The following is a 14,966-nucleotide window of genomic DNA, read 5'->3' on the forward strand; positions in this document are numbered from 1 at the left end:
TCTTCAGTTATGGCATCTTCATTGGGAGAGCCGTGCTGACCACGTTCTTCGGTTCGATGTTGACCCTGGACCAACACATGATTACCTGCAGTGGTGGAGTCAGCATGGAAAGAGGTTTCTGTCACCAGAGATGTATTTGGGTGATCCAAGAGCCGTTCCTATTCCTATGGAGGCGTCGCAGAGGGGTGCTGGGCGAGTTCCCGACATGGATCGTGTTGACGAAATCCCGGATAGGCGTCGGGTCGAGAGGAGAGCTCGTGTAGGGACACGTCGGAGCCAGCGAGAGTGGAGGTGGCTGGACCAGGTTATGGAGGAGGGTGATGGGGACGGCCGCCCTGGAGGAAGACGACGAGGCCACGGAGGCAGACGGAGAGGGCGTGCTGCGGCCGACGATCACGGACACCATGGTCATGACGACGATGACGATCAGCACGGGCCCGTGGGTGGGGACGCTAGAGGGCATGCTGCAGTAGGGGGTGTTAGTCCCCATCATGTAGGGCATGGAGGTGAGTGGTACGGCTCCGGTATGGGGGACGGGACAAATCAGGGTGATGGTGGACTTTGCTCAGGGCCGCTAGGCAATTACTTTGTTGGTGTCCCTGCCGATGATCAGACACTTCAGGAGAGTACGCCTTGGGTTAGCCCGGGTTCGATGTTTTCAGACTTCCTGGCAGCTGACGGGCTTGATGCGGCATATAGCGGTTCACACTTTCTAGATGAGCTTACTGCCATCATGCAGGAGGATGATGCGGCCCGTCGGTGTGGTCAGAGTTCCGGCACGCCTGCACCGTTAGCTGTCGATCTTAATGAGTCTCCTTCGATGCCAGTTGCTGACCCTTTTGCATTGGGTGGTACTCCTCCTTCCGCCTATACTGCTGCGTCACATTCAAGTGCCGGGCCGTCTGGGGCCTCCGTTCAGCCTAGGCCACCTGCACAGCCTGCCCCGGACGAGGAGGATGATGAGATTGAGGACGAGGAGCCGCTTATCCGGAGAGGCCAGAGGACACGGGTACCCCGTCGTTGCTTCATCGGTTCGCATCTTTTTAGATGATTGATGTATCTTGTATGGCTTTTTTTCATGTTCATTATTGTATTTTAGCGAACTTTATTATTGTATTTTGACTATTTATGTTTCGGTTCGTTAGAATTTTATCATGATGTTGTACTTTGAAAACGGCATTTCAATGCTACTTTCGGTAACTATGTTATTGTAGAGCTTTTCTTTGCATTGTGTTTTCAACAGACTTCTCGAACAATTTTTTCTCTTAATCGATCCTCTGTAGTGAACCAACATTACAAAACGTGAACATCCTCACTAATTCGAACTAGCACATTTCAAATTGACCAATGTGTAATTCGAAACACCCCAATTCGAATTACTACTAGTGGCGAAACGTGCATAGTTCGAATCAGCATGTTTCGAATTAAGTGAAGCTAATTCGAATTGCATCAATTCGAATTACGTTGGATGCATGCGTGTAAGTAGTTCGAATTGCACTAATTCAAACTACATTCAAATTGAGTTCGAATCGTGGTGATTCGAATTACATAGTTATGCACATTGGTTGATTGGTTGATTGCTGAATCAATTTTTTCATTAGCTTATTCGTGTAATATTAAACCAACTATGGCTTATTTTGGTTTTTGACCCTTAGTATTATTAAGTGTCAATATCTATATGGTATAAAATAATCCATATAATATTAATTAGGCAAACTATTAAATAGTTTTTTTAACTTCGCTTTTGACCTAATCTCCTTTTTTTCAATAACTGCATCTATAAGTATGTGAATTTTTTTAAAAAAATATATACGTATGTAATTTATATTATTATAATTATCTTTAAATACTAATTTTTTTTATTACGAATAACGATCTCTATAGATTGACTCTCATTCTTATTACCTCTTTAGAAAGTGTTTACACTCACAATTCAAATCTTTATATACTCAAAAAAAAAAAAAAAAAAAAAAACAAATCGCACATTTCTGCTGTGGATAAAAAAATTTGACTATTCCGCTAAAAAAAAGTCTCAACCTATTGTGTGTATATATAACCTTTTACCTAAAAAATACTAGATAATTTGAAATTTAAGGACAAATTTAAAATTTAATATTACTATAATAAATACTTATAAATAATTTTTTTGTTTCCTAATTTGCTTACACGATTTTCCTGGTTTTTCTACATCAATATTAGGTAATAGCTTTATTTTTATTTTTATTTTTTACCAAAGATAGGAGACTCAAACCCGCAACCTCTTAATTGAGTATGGAAAGACTATGCCATTTAAACTATTACTCATTGGCTAGATAATAACTTTATGCAATTATAATTTAGTTGATAATTTATACATAAATATAATTAAATATCTCCACAACATAGTTTGTAATAACTATACATAACATTACACTGATTTATCATCTGATATTTTAACATTTAGATAACTTTTTTTTAGATTGTTTTTAAACATTTAATATTATTTAAAAATATTAATTAATGACTGAATACATAATATAGATTTATAATTATTAAATAAGTCAATTACATGAATTATAGATGACGTAAATTAAAGTAAATAAATAATAAAGTACCCATAAACCTAAAAATATTATAATCCTAAAATTTAAACTCTAAATTCTAAAACCTAATCTGACAAACGGTATCTTTACATCCTATACCCTAATTTAAATAACCCTAAACCTTAAACTTATACATTAATAGTAAATCTAAAATTCTAATACCTAATTATATCCTAGAGCTTAAATACAAAATTCTAATTCAAAATTACTAAACTCTAAATCCTGATTCCTAAATATTAACCCTTATTCCTAATCTAAAAATTATAAATTTTAAATTTTAAATTTTAATAATAAATCTTAAATTTCAAACTATGTACTGATTTAGAGTAATAATTATAAGTCTTAATTTATTTTTTTTATTATACACCAAAAGAAATTATTATAAGTGTTCATTTATCTTTTTAATTTAAAATTTTGCTCATTTTTAATGTAACGTATATAGAAAACAAACATAATTTATCAATTTATTTTATCTATTGTTCACTAATTGTAATCTTGTTTTAATATCATGTGTTTATAATTTTTCAAAAGTTATATTTAAATTAATTAATAGAAAATATTTTTTGGATAAAATAAACAATAATATAATTCTAGATTTAATAAAATAAGATAGCAAAAATTAACAACGTATAACAAATTAAATCCAAAAATTACCATTAAATTAAACCTAATTCTAAGTATGGGTGACAATAGAATGAGTAGGGCAGATTTTTGTCTTACTCATCTTGTCATACAATAATTATGTCATTTCTATTCGTAGATGATAAAAAATTGAATTCTAATATATTCTTGTAAATATTCGTCCCGTCTATATCCGTTTTTATAATTATTAAATTTAATAAATAAAGTTAAATTTTAAAATTTATATAACTATTATCACATACATAATATAAATTAAAATATAAATTTAAATATAATATTATTAATTATTTCATATATATTATATATCGAGGGAAATATTATCTAACTCTGTGGCACCCCACAAAAAATCTGCCCGGAGCGGATAATTATCCACTCGGGCGGGTAAAGATGAAGCAATTCCCCGTAAATTTGGGTAGTGTTGTCACCTCCAATCCTAAGTCCTCTCCACTTCAGTTCAAAATCCAGTCTCTCCCTCAACTCTCACAGAGACTCAGCCCATCTCCACTCTCCTCCTCACCGTCGGTCAGCCACTCCACCTTCGCAGTCCCTGTCTCACCCTTTCTCTCCCTCGCTGTCGCAGCGGCCGTTGTTCATCGCCCGTCGCCCACAGTCACACTTCGAAGCTGTTGTCCGTCGTCCTTCGCGCAGCTCGCACCCGCTGTCATCCTCCGCGGTTGAGCTGAAACTGAAAAGTGAAAAGGGAACAAAGAACTCTAGCACCCCCAGCCCCCCGCAGCCACCGCAACCCCCGCACCCACCGGAGCCCCCGCAGTCACCGCAGCTCCCGCAGCCCCACTTCGTTGTCATCGCGGAACTCTCCTCCGCTGGGAAGCTCCGTCGCCAAGGTAATTAATTTGTCACCGATTCCAACATGCATGCTTACCGTTATATAATGTTATTGTTGGTTAATTGATGATTATATGATGAAGCAACTATACGATGCCGGAGCAAGAAAAATGTGGGTTCTGAGTACATTGCCATTGGGGTGCTTTGCCAGGAGGTAGAACTGCAGCAGGAGGACCTTTAAGATTGTGTTCTGATATTGTCAATGGAGAAGCTCAATTATTCAATGGTCAATTAGCATCGACTGTTAGTTCTTCGCAAGCCACTTTCTGGTTCTACCTTTCAATTCATTGATTTCTGTGCTGCACTGCTCAAGATCATACAAAATCCTTTTAGTTCAGGTTAGTGTGGCTCTCATGTGCTATTTAATTTGGTGGCAATTGATAATCACCATATCATGTATGTTTTAAATTAATTAATCATTTCAGGGTCTATAAATGTTGCAAACGGATGTTGTGGGACTGGACTGGTAGGGATTGCAGTCACATATAACTTAGCCCTTTCAATTCATTGATTTCTATGCTGGAATTAATTGAGTTGTTTATGCTATGATTCTGATTTTGAATTGTTTATGCTGATTTTTCTGATTTGTTGATTTTGGTTGTTTATTTGTCTGATCTGAGTTGTTGAAGATACTGTGGTGCAAAGCTATGTTGGAATTTTTCTTTGTTTATTTTGATTTTTCTGATTGAGTTATTTATGCTGATGTTTCTTATTCTTATTTGTCATTTATGAGCATTTTTATTTTTATTAGTTATAAATTTTGATGTTTGAAGATGTTTGTGAATTTTTAATGATAAATTATGGATAATTTATTAGATAAAATTGTAAATTTTTAAATTTTATCAACTTAAAATCATTAAATTTAAATAATTAAAATTATATATTAAATTTTTAATAATTTTATTTTATATTTAATTAAACCAGTTAAACTCCGGTTGAACCTCTGAACCATTGAACCAGTCACTCTACCGGTTCATTGACCGGTTGGTTCTCGCAACCTATTTCGCAAGTAAACTAAGAACTGTGCTCTCCATTTAAATTGAGAAAGGATTTTATACCAGTGACTAGTTTATTTTCTATTTTTGCATTATTAGTTATGTTTAAGAATTAATACTTGATTGTTATTAATGTATTTGTGAAGGCTTGCTTTTGAATTTTTAATTTAAGCTTATTTTTTGTAATTTTATATTTATATTTAATTGTGATTGGATCCACCGGTTCAACTAGTGACCCAATGATCCCGTCTTATGACCGGATTGATTACCAATTCTCATAACTATGCTTAGCTCCACTTGTTGTAAACAGTTAACAGTTGAGTTGAGAATTGCTGCAATGTCATCTCTTGTTCAGCACTTGCAAGCTCCCACTTCCATCCCTAAAACCCTGATCTCGATTTTCTCATTCTCTTTCTCCCCTCCCTTCCTTTCCACTATTTCCATCTCCCGTCGGACACTCCCCTGCTCCGCCCTACGCACCACCCATGACCGCCACGAACCGTCCCACAAACTCAACCACCTCGAATTTTCCGACACTGACAACGAAGATGAAAACGAGGAGCTTGATGTCAACGCGCTAGAGCAAGAAGCCAAGGACGCTGTCGAAGCTTACTCTACCTCTCTCTCTCGCATTCTCACCATTGGTCACTCTACATTTTTAAACTCTCCTTTTCATTTTGCTTATTCACGAAACTCCTCAGTAACTCTATTTTTATTTTTCTTTGTGTTTTTTGTGTTTGGTGATTTCAGATGACGAGAAAAATGATATTAAGCAAACAGCTAAAAGACACAAGAGGGGTAAAACCGGAGCTAACAATGTCAGGGTAACATTCAGCTTTGTTTTCTGAATTATGGAACTCTTTATATTCTGGAGGAATCTGAGAATACAGGAGCAGTTGCATGATTGTATGTAGTTATGAGTTCAATATCTTTAAGATATTGAAATAAAATAGGTTTTGAAAGAGGTTACTGATTTGAATGGCAGATCCCTGACAACCTTCTCCCAAGAGTTGCAATTGTAGGGAGGCCAAATGTTGGCAAATCAGCCTTGTTCAACCGTCTTGTTGGGGTATTTGATCTTTCTCTGAGCTTTAAATTGGGAATTAAAGTTCGTCTGTGTTTTTAAAGTTGTCTTCTTGCTGCTTACATTGTTAGGGAAACAGGGCAATTGTGGTGGACGAACCTGGGGTGACTAGGGATCGCTTGTATGGTAGGTCCTACTGGGGAGACCGTGAATTCATGGTGGTGGACACAGGCGGGGTTCTTACTCTTTCAAAATCACAAGCTAATGTTATGGAAGATCTGGCTATTACTACTACAGTTGGTATGGATGGTATTCCGCTTGCCACTAGAGAGGCTGCAGTTGCCAGGATGCCATCAATGATTGAGAGGCAAGCGGTTGCAGCTGTCGAAGAATCATCTGTTATTGTTTTCGTTGTTGATGGTCAGGTATTTTGATGCTTGCATAAAATATTTTATTTTTTTCACATTGAGTCTATTGTGAGTCATGACTGATAACATCTGGGTTTTATGTATATTAAGTGTGTCATATGATCTTGTTTTATTAAACTACTCCTGATCATCACCCGAAGATCATAGTTGATTATGCTAAACAGGCAGGTCCATCGGCTGCCGATGAGGAGATTGCGGATTGGCTTCGTAGAAACTACTCAGATAAATGTGTCATTCTTGCAGTTAACAAGTGTGAATCTCCACGCAAAGGAATTTTGCAGGCATCTGAATTTTGGTCCCTTGGGTAAGTTATATCTGTGAGGATTCCCTTCCATGGGTGAGTCATTGGGTGGGAAAGTTACATGCTTGAGTCATGATTAGACACAATTCAACATGATCATGATACACTCATATTTTTATGGTCTCTTGGCATGGATATCGTGGACTAGATATACAATATGTTATGTTTGCTTTTGATGTCATTTTTTAAATGTGGTTTTGAATTTGCCTTAATGAGCATGAATTGTTTGTGGATTGGTTTGAAGATCCAGTTGAGGTCTGAGATGGAACTGATTAATTTTGCCAACATTTAATCACGCAGACTCTGATACTGTGTTAAAAAACTCTCTTCCAAAAGCTTAAGCCACTGGTTATGAGCAAATGAGTAGTTTTGAATCTAACATATATTACATGCTACTATATCAGGTTTGAACCAATTCCAATATCAGCTATATCAGGCACTGGAACTGGAGATCTTCTTGATCTTGTTTGTTTAGGGTTGCAAAAAGTTGAGGTTGGTTTCTATGAAGATTGAATTTTCTTCTGTATATATCATTGATAATAGCCAACTTTGGGTCCTATCTTTTTTCATGTCACAAGAAGTTGGTTTGACTAAATCATGCTTTCTCCAAAACAGTAACAAATCATGGGCACTTCATTGAAAATATTATAATTACCATCATAGATCAGCTTGTTTTAATCTTATTTGAATCCCGAGCTTGTTTAATTTATGATTTATTTTTGCAAAACAATAGGAGCCAAACAATATTGATGAAGAAGAAGATTATGTTCCTGCAATCTCAATTGTTGGCAGACCAAATGTTGGCAAAAGTAGCATTTTGAATGCACTAGTTGGTGAGGACAGAACAATAGTAAGCCCTGTCAGTGGCACTACACGTGATGCCATTGATACTGAATTTACCGGACCAGATGGCCAGGTTTGATTCTTTTGGTGACTATCCAGTAATTCAATTTTGTGAAGTTAATGACTACTCAATAATTTGAATTTATGGATGAGCTAATTTGTTAGTTATAAGGTTTTCCCACTTGTTCATATGGCTAATTTACTTGGACCATAATTATATTTGTATGAGCTTTTTGAATTTTAGGTCAACATGATAATTGACTTCTGGTATTCTTTCTGTAGAAATTCCAGCTTATTGATACTGCCGGAATCAGGAAAAGAGCAGCTGTAGCCTCAGCTGGAAGTACCACAGAGGCTTTGTCAGTGAATAGAGCATTTCGTGCTATTCGCCGTTCTGATGTTGTTGCCCTTGTAATTGAGGCCATGGCTTGTATCACAGAACAGGTTCTTGATAGATGCTTTTATTTTATGTATTCTAGTTCATAATCAATTTTCATACACTGGTTATTCATTTATTTAATTTATTTTTCCTCACACATCTATGAATATGTTTTGAAGGACTACAAGATAGCTGAAAGAATAGAACAAGAAGGGAAAGGTTGTGTAATAGTTGTTAACAAGTGGGATACAATACCAAATAAGAACCAGCAGACTGCAACATACTATGAGCAAGATGTCAGAGAGAAGCTTCGAATACTTGACTGGGCTCCAATTGTTTATTCTACTGCAATAGCTGGCCATAGTGTTGACAAGTATGTTTTAGCTGAAATATTATTGATAAATTTAATCTGCATCATATACGAATCGTTCATTCTGTGACTTACTCCATCTTTTCCTTAAAAACAGGTTCACCCTTCTGCGGAGTTCATCTTTATAAATAAATATCAGCTTGAAATTGACATTGTGAATGAGCCCAATTTTTTATATTTTGTTGAAATTTAGGGTTTGCTATATAGGGATGGTGGTAGTTACATAATCTCCATTGCATAACTAGTCTATACTAGACTAGTACTACCAAAATGATTTCATAAATTATTTATAGGGATTGAGTTATGCTCATGGCAATGGACTCAGCTATTTCAAACAAATTCTCTATTTCAGTTACAGCCTTACAGGCTTTCTTTTCTCCCTTACTATAGAGTGTAATTAATGCTTTAGATCAATTATGGTGGATAGGTTTCTTGGAGGTAGACAATAATTTAGTGCCATATTTGTCATGATATTATGACTTACTCAGGATTGAAATCTTTTATTGGAGTTGATCCTCTGAGAGAATTGCTGATTCCCTTTTGCTTTTTTGAACAAAGGATTATTGATGCTGCTAGTGAGGTTGAAAAGGAGAGATCAAGAAGACTCGGAACTTCTATACTAAATCAAGTAGTGCTGGAAGCAGTGGCTTTTAAGCCTCCTCCTAGGACACGAGCTGGTAAAAGAGGGCGTGTTTACTATTGTACACAGGTATGTCCATGTAATGATGCTTGTAATAGTTGCTATTGTATGCCTTTAGCTTAGATGTTTGTATGAATCCCTGTTTGTTGTCCTGTTGCCTTTATTTTTAATGCCGGAGTATTGCCCTTTGCATTTGTTAAAATGTTAAAATGAATAATATATTTTACCGGTGAAAACTTTTACCAATGAGAACATGAATGATATGATTAATGCCAACTGGATCAATCATGAGGTGGGTTGTTTCTACTTGACATACTCACAAGTCATAATGCAATTTAATTACTTGTTATCATATACACTCTTGCTGGGTGTTGTTCCCTTGCAGGCTGCTATAAGGCCCCCTACATTTGTGTTCTTTGTCAATGATGCAAAACTTTTTCCTGAGACTTACCGCCGCTATATGGAGAGGCAACTGCGTACTGATGCTGGTTTTTCTGGTACACCCATTCGGCTTTTGTGGCGTAGCAGAAGGAGAGTGGGAAAAGATGAAGGTCAGTGTTTGAGGTGCTTGTGATATCAATTATTTATTTTCTTCTAATTTGTTTTCTGTTTTCCTGCTTTCGATCATTTTCTAATTTTCTTTTGTCTCATCCCCTAAAATGGTTCACGTTAAGAATGTTAAGAATGCTATGGACATGAATATATGAACTTGCTAATTGATTTTCTCACAGGCAAAGCACAAGAATCCAAATGAATCTTTCAACAATTGATTAAAATTTGGCATCAATTACACTATAAAGATCAGACATTTTATCATGGAAAAAGTGGTTCTGGTTCTGTTTGTGTTGGTCAAAAAGAAGGAGTCTTAGAATCAGCAATACCAAGATTGCTCAATACGTGCAAGCTGAAATCTATCAAGACTATTGAAAGCTCCAAAATGATGGGAAATGCGCCTGAAATGTGGATGATACTAACTTATTTATAGTGATCAGGATGTTTCTGTAATCCTTAAGCATATTCAATCGTCAACAAATATATTGTAAATTTATGTATAGAAGTTGTTACATCAAATATATGTTATTCAATTACTAAGTATTCAATCTTTTTAATGCTGAACATGCAATTAGTGATGGTTAAGCAAATTGTTACCAAGTAATTGTTACCTTTATGCCATATAAGCTAGGCTACATCTTACTTTGGCACTTGGGAGTGCAACACAGCCAAGTGACTTAGCCAATCACCATCAGCAAGTACAACACAGGAAACATCAAAACTTACAATTCTGACCGCATTAACTGTCTAAGGAAAGTAGGTATGGTATGAGGATCTCATTGACATCTTGGTTATGATATACTAAGTTCTTTTATCTGGAGAAACGATATTTTCATTATTTTGTTTTTATAATCTGCGGGCCTCAAACACATTTGTTACCCAACATACTAAGAATAAAACTTGATTCAATACAACAAACCGAAACCTACACCCAAAATATTTGACAATATCCATTTGGAGCTAACAAATTAATTAATAAACTACCATAAGCATTAAGTATAGTATGATTTTCTAATGTATCCAAGCACTTCTTCCTCTTTATAATCGGTAACTACTATATTTTCATACACTTGTAGTTGTAGGAACTTCAATTTTGTTTACTTACTAGGCATTAAACTTATGTGAGGGAATCTTAGAACAACGTTTGAATAACTAGAGTTGATTCCGTATCACCCAAAACTACGGATTCAAATTGCAGAATTAGTGATATAATTCTCATGTTAGACTACCTATATTATACTCTAAGTACGGCCTTTTTTCCCAATCCTGCAATAATGCAAAATACTTGTGATAAATTACCGTTTGATGCGCACTAATAATGCTAAACTTCCAATAACTACACAAAAGCTTGGAATAAGTTCAGACCAAACGATGCAGAATGCTGAAACGATACTTATTTACTTTCGAGTTACGTGACGAAACATTTAAAAAAGCTCAACCATCTTCATTCGATCAAATAACTATATTATAGGGTCCCCAAAATTTGACAAAACATACAACTATGAATAATGCAAGCTGTGCAACAGACACAGTGAAAATTCTAAAATAAAATTGAAGCAGAGGTATATAATAAAATTTTGGCAACATTACCATACTTAAATCTAACACAGTATCACTAATATAGAGAAACAAAACTTTTGGCAGCCTCCAGTAATGCCGAGAAACTTCTCCAACAACGAGCATAAAACAATTTCCCCTGCTGAGAAAAAATGAAGAACCAACTTATAGGATCAGAATAAATGTATGTGCAAGGGAAAACTAACTAGTGATGAAATTTTGGCATGTCAGCATTCAACAGCTACAAGAGCATGCATGTAATGAAATCTAATGTATGTATAAAATAAACTTAACTACAGAAGTAACTTTGGCATGACAGCAGTCAACAGCTACAGAAGCATGCAATGAAATCTAAGGTTTGTGGAGACTTAGTAGACTTAGTAAAGCAAGATGCACAAAGAATAAGACGTAAAGGCCAAAAACATTACCTTTTTCAGCGCCTATCGGTTTTTCCAGTGGAGCGCTTTCCAGAAAACAAGTGCTTCGGCTTAAGAGTTGGTATGACTCTATCAGCTTCTCCGCGGCGAGCTTGCTTGTTTCTCTTCTTGACAGATTTCTTTGCAAGTTTAATCGCCTTGATCTTTTGTGCAGAGTCCTTTAAGCCCTCTCCGGGCACAACTTCATGTGGAGGGCGAGATACAGACCTGGATCGTGAACGTGACCTACTCAGGCGCTGCTTCTTGTCGGGTGTATCACCATCAACATCCATACTGTCTCCACCATCAGGTGACCTGTCCCTCTTCCGACCTCTCCTAGAGACAGACCTACTTCGCATTCTCTGGATTGCCAGACTAGGATCAAGCCCCAGAGAAGACAACTGCCTTCCCATTCTCTCAGATGTGAATTTCTTGTCTTTGTCAAATTTCCTAGGAACAGTTGGCCGGCTCTCCGCATTGCTCTTCTTAATCCTATGCTGTTGGATGAGCAAGCTTTTCTTTTTTCTAATCTCAGCTAAAGCTGCTTGCTGTTCTGGAGTCAACTCAGCTCCATCAATCTCAAACTCGCCATTTTCCTCTTCTGCCTGTCTTATGCCCTCTTCTCTTTCCAACTCTTCAACCCTTTGGAGAATATCAGGATCAATGAAGTCATACACATTGTGACCATCCAAAATTTCTGGCAGTATATCTTCTTTCCATTCATCATTAGCCAAAATGTAATGCTTCCTCAAGTTCATTGAGTATACACCTGCTCCACCATTCGCATTCTCCATATCCTTCTCGGTTTTTCTCTTTTCCTTTTCAGCTACTTCTTTTGCTTTAGCTTCCAAAACAGCCTGAGGAATGCATGGTGGCCTTTCCTTCTGGTCACGTTGTTTTGGTATCGCAACATGAAACCTATTCAAGCAGTCATTAATTTTCTTTGACTTCATCTTCACCTCCACCCTCTGATTCAGTAGCCTCTCACATGCTGCATTTTTCACAGAAATCACCCCTTCTTCTGTCAAAGTGCTCATGGTCAACAACACACTGTCATCACTTGTTGCCTCACCTCCTTGGCCAATTACAGTCTTCAAGGCTTCGGATTTCATCTCGATGACCAGCTTCATGTCTTCCTCAGATATCCCCTCCAGTGGTTGCAAGTCGGTCTTGTTGCACACTATGATCAGCGGCTTGTTCATAAACAAAGACTTAATGCTGTGAAATAGAGCTGCCTGCTGAGCAATACTATAACCACAAGACCCAGATATATCCAAGAAAAACAGTATTGCAGCTCTCAGATGAGCTAAAGCAGTAATACTGCACATCTCAATAATATTTCGATCCTCAAAAGGCCTGTCCAAAATACCCGGTGTATCAATTACTTGGTACCTCAGGTATTTGTAGTCTGTGTGGCCAACGAACAGCGACTTTGTGGTGAAAGCATAAGGCTGCACATCCACATCAGCTCTTGTAATTTTGTTAATGAATGAACTCTTGCCAACATTAGGGTAGCCACAAATCAAAATAGTCCTGGTGTTTGGATCTATCGACGGAAGCCTAGCCATATGTTGCCTAACCTGTTCGAGGTAAGCCAAACTCGGGCCAATCCTCTTGATGACAGTGCACATGCGACCAAGAGCAGCAACCTTCAGACACTTGCACCGGTACAGCGAGTCACCATACTTCAACAGCTTCACATAGTCTTTTGCAATCTTACCAATAAGATTCCTGGCGGTGTTGATCTGTCCAAGTGCAAGCTTGTAATGGTCTTTGTTGTAGAGCACGTGGAGGAGATCCCCGTAGAACGGGTGAATATCATCGAGGCGAGGAAACTCATCAATGATGGTAGAGAGTTTGTCATGGAAATTTTGTTGAGTGTACTTCACTTTTCGCATATAAAACTGACGAAGACGGGAAATTGCATATCCTTTGTGCACGACGGTTGGTGTCTGGCGCTGGGTACGGGAGAGGATGATGTCAACAAAGTCCTTCCCGTTCGGCACTACCGTAATCTTCTTGAAGTTATACTGCACCATTGTGTCGAATCAACCTATCCCAGACACAGATTAAAATGAAATGCACAAAAAAGTGGAGGCACTGCAAGAATCGAAGTTTAAAACATATTCCCACACTAATTGATCAATAATACTAGTTTTAAGCAGAGAATGAGGAGATAGCATAGCTAATCATTCAATGATTCAAGTTATGAAAGGGAGAGCTTTAAGATGGTTCAATCATCGCTAACAACCAGATATGCGTTCAATCTTGCCAGAATCAAGCAACAATTCAGCAATCATCAACCACAATTTCATATCTAAAATCAGTAACAACAGAAGTTATATATGATTGCAAATTAGTAATTACAATGAAGCAACAACACAAATTCGGCAACAACAGAACCAACTGCAACAACTAAAAAACTTCATGCCAACAATAACTTCAGAATCCAATTTCAGAACACAAACTCAGCTCAGAATCTTAAAAATTAACTAGAAAATAAAGATGAAACTGAAGAAGAAGTGGCCTACCGGTGAGACGCCGGGGGAGGAACAGCGGTGACAGAGTGAGCTCGGAGGAACACGGCACTGACAGCGACCTCGTAGAGATAGAGAGAGAGCTTGAAGAGAGAGACGCCGGGAGCCGAGCAGGAGCAGTTCGCGATGGCAACGAGAAGAGCTCCGAGCAGAGATTCCACGGCGAGGAGAAGATGGTGAGTGGCAGAGACGTTCGGCGACTGCAGCCTCTGTCGGTCACAATTCCGGCGGCGACGGTGAGCTCTGGCCGAGGAGAGGAGTTCGGCGATGGTAGGAGCTGCAGCTGGTGGTGGCTGGCTGATGAGTGTTGATGATGAGTTGATGAATCAAGGGACTAGGGAGGCCTTTAGGATTAACTGGTTAAGAGAGGGTGAGTGAGTGAGTGGAGGCTAGAGTTGCCGTTTGAGCCTTTGGAGTTTGGAGGCTAGGGTTGCTTCCTGATTCAGGAAGGGGGCTGGAAGGAGGAGTGAGTGAGCGAGGGTGCTGCAATTTAGTTAGGGTTTTTTTTGGAGTTTGAAACAAAACGGCGCCGTTTGAGGAAATTTTTGAAAATCGGTCAGTCCTGATTCGATTTGACTGACCGATTCGACTGTTTAACAACGGTTTTTAAATTTGACCATTATAATTTTTAATCGAACCGCAAATCTTATCGGTTCATAATTCAATCAGTTTGAACCGATTTTCAAAACTTTGACAGGAAGTAAAATTGAGCGAAATGTGAATGAATAGAGGCAAGAAAATCAAAAGTAGGACTTATCTTGAACTGCATTGGTTCAAAACGTATGCTAAGAAATGAAAAAAGGGTTCTAGAGAAGGTTTGGTTGGAGGTGGCAGCTTGCTTCAATACCAACACC

The 14,966-nt window shown here is 37.7% G+C and overlaps 2 protein-coding genes across 9 annotated transcripts; one reads left to right on the forward strand and one right to left on the reverse strand.

Annotated features, from left to right (window-relative positions):
* The first annotated feature begins 3,547 nt into the window (after window positions 1-3,547).
* Window positions 3,548-10,192, forward strand: LOC112726663 (uncharacterized). 7 transcript variants are annotated; one of them, XM_025776151.3, is made up of 15 exons: window positions 3,600-4,069; window positions 4,154-4,408; window positions 4,496-4,536; window positions 5,357-5,709; window positions 5,816-5,889; window positions 6,051-6,134; window positions 6,221-6,514; window positions 6,682-6,821; window positions 7,223-7,310; window positions 7,552-7,734; window positions 7,944-8,105; window positions 8,220-8,413; window positions 8,969-9,119; window positions 9,436-9,601; window positions 9,782-10,192. In XM_025776151.3, exons 3-15 carry the CDS (start codon window positions 4,505-4,507, stop codon window positions 9,802-9,804), a joined length of 1,944 nt encoding a protein of 647 aa, XP_025631936.1. In that variant the 5' UTR covers window positions 3,600-4,069; window positions 4,154-4,408; window positions 4,496-4,504; the 3' UTR covers window positions 9,805-10,192. The 7 variants fall into 7 exon arrangements, with proteins under 7 accessions (XP_025631941.1, XP_025631942.1, XP_025631936.1 ...); XM_025776155.3 differs by having other exon boundaries at window positions 5,376-5,709; XM_072208644.1 differs by having other exon boundaries at window positions 3,615-4,069; window positions 4,222-4,408; window positions 5,376-5,709.
* An 833-nt stretch (window positions 10,193-11,025) lies between these two features.
* LOC112726664 (nucleolar GTP-binding protein 1) lies at window positions 11,026-14,627 on the reverse strand. Of its 2 annotated transcripts, none has more exons than XM_025776158.2 (3): window positions 14,107-14,627; window positions 11,588-13,628; window positions 11,026-11,301 (listed from the first exon to the last, which is right to left on the reverse strand). In XM_025776158.2, the coding sequence occupies exon 2, from the start codon at window positions 13,612-13,614 to the stop codon at window positions 11,593-11,595; it is 2,022 nt and encodes a 673-aa protein (XP_025631943.1). In that variant the 5' UTR covers window positions 13,615-13,628; window positions 14,107-14,627; the 3' UTR covers window positions 11,026-11,301; window positions 11,588-11,592. The 2 variants fall into 2 exon arrangements, with proteins under 2 accessions (XP_025631943.1, XP_025631944.1); XM_025776159.2 differs by having other exon boundaries at window positions 11,026-11,298; window positions 14,107-14,620.
* Window positions 14,628-14,966: the final 339 nt, after the last annotated feature.

This window comes from Arachis hypogaea, chromosome 12, assembly GCF_003086295.3.
Source record: "Arachis hypogaea cultivar Tifrunner chromosome 12, arahy.Tifrunner.gnm2.J5K5, whole genome shotgun sequence".
NCBI lineage: Eukaryota > Viridiplantae > Streptophyta > Magnoliopsida > Fabales > Fabaceae > Arachis > Arachis hypogaea.

Bases quoted from the DNA above. Each gene is read 5' to 3' on its own strand.
- LOC112726664 (XM_025776158.2), bottom strand. From the start codon at position 13,614: ATGGTGCAGTATAACTTCAAGAAGATTACGGTAGTGCCGAACGGGAAG.
- LOC112726663 (XM_025776151.3), top strand. From the start codon at position 4,505: ATGTTGCAAACGGATGTTGTGGGACTGGACTG. The intron at 6,822-7,222 runs GTAAGTTATATC...CTACTATATCAG, and splicing joins TCTGAATTTTGGTCCCTTGG to GTTTGAACCAATTCCAATAT. The intron at 8,106-8,219 runs GTTCTTGATAGA...TATGTTTTGAAG, and splicing joins TGGCTTGTATCACAGAACAG to GACTACAAGATAGCTGAAAG.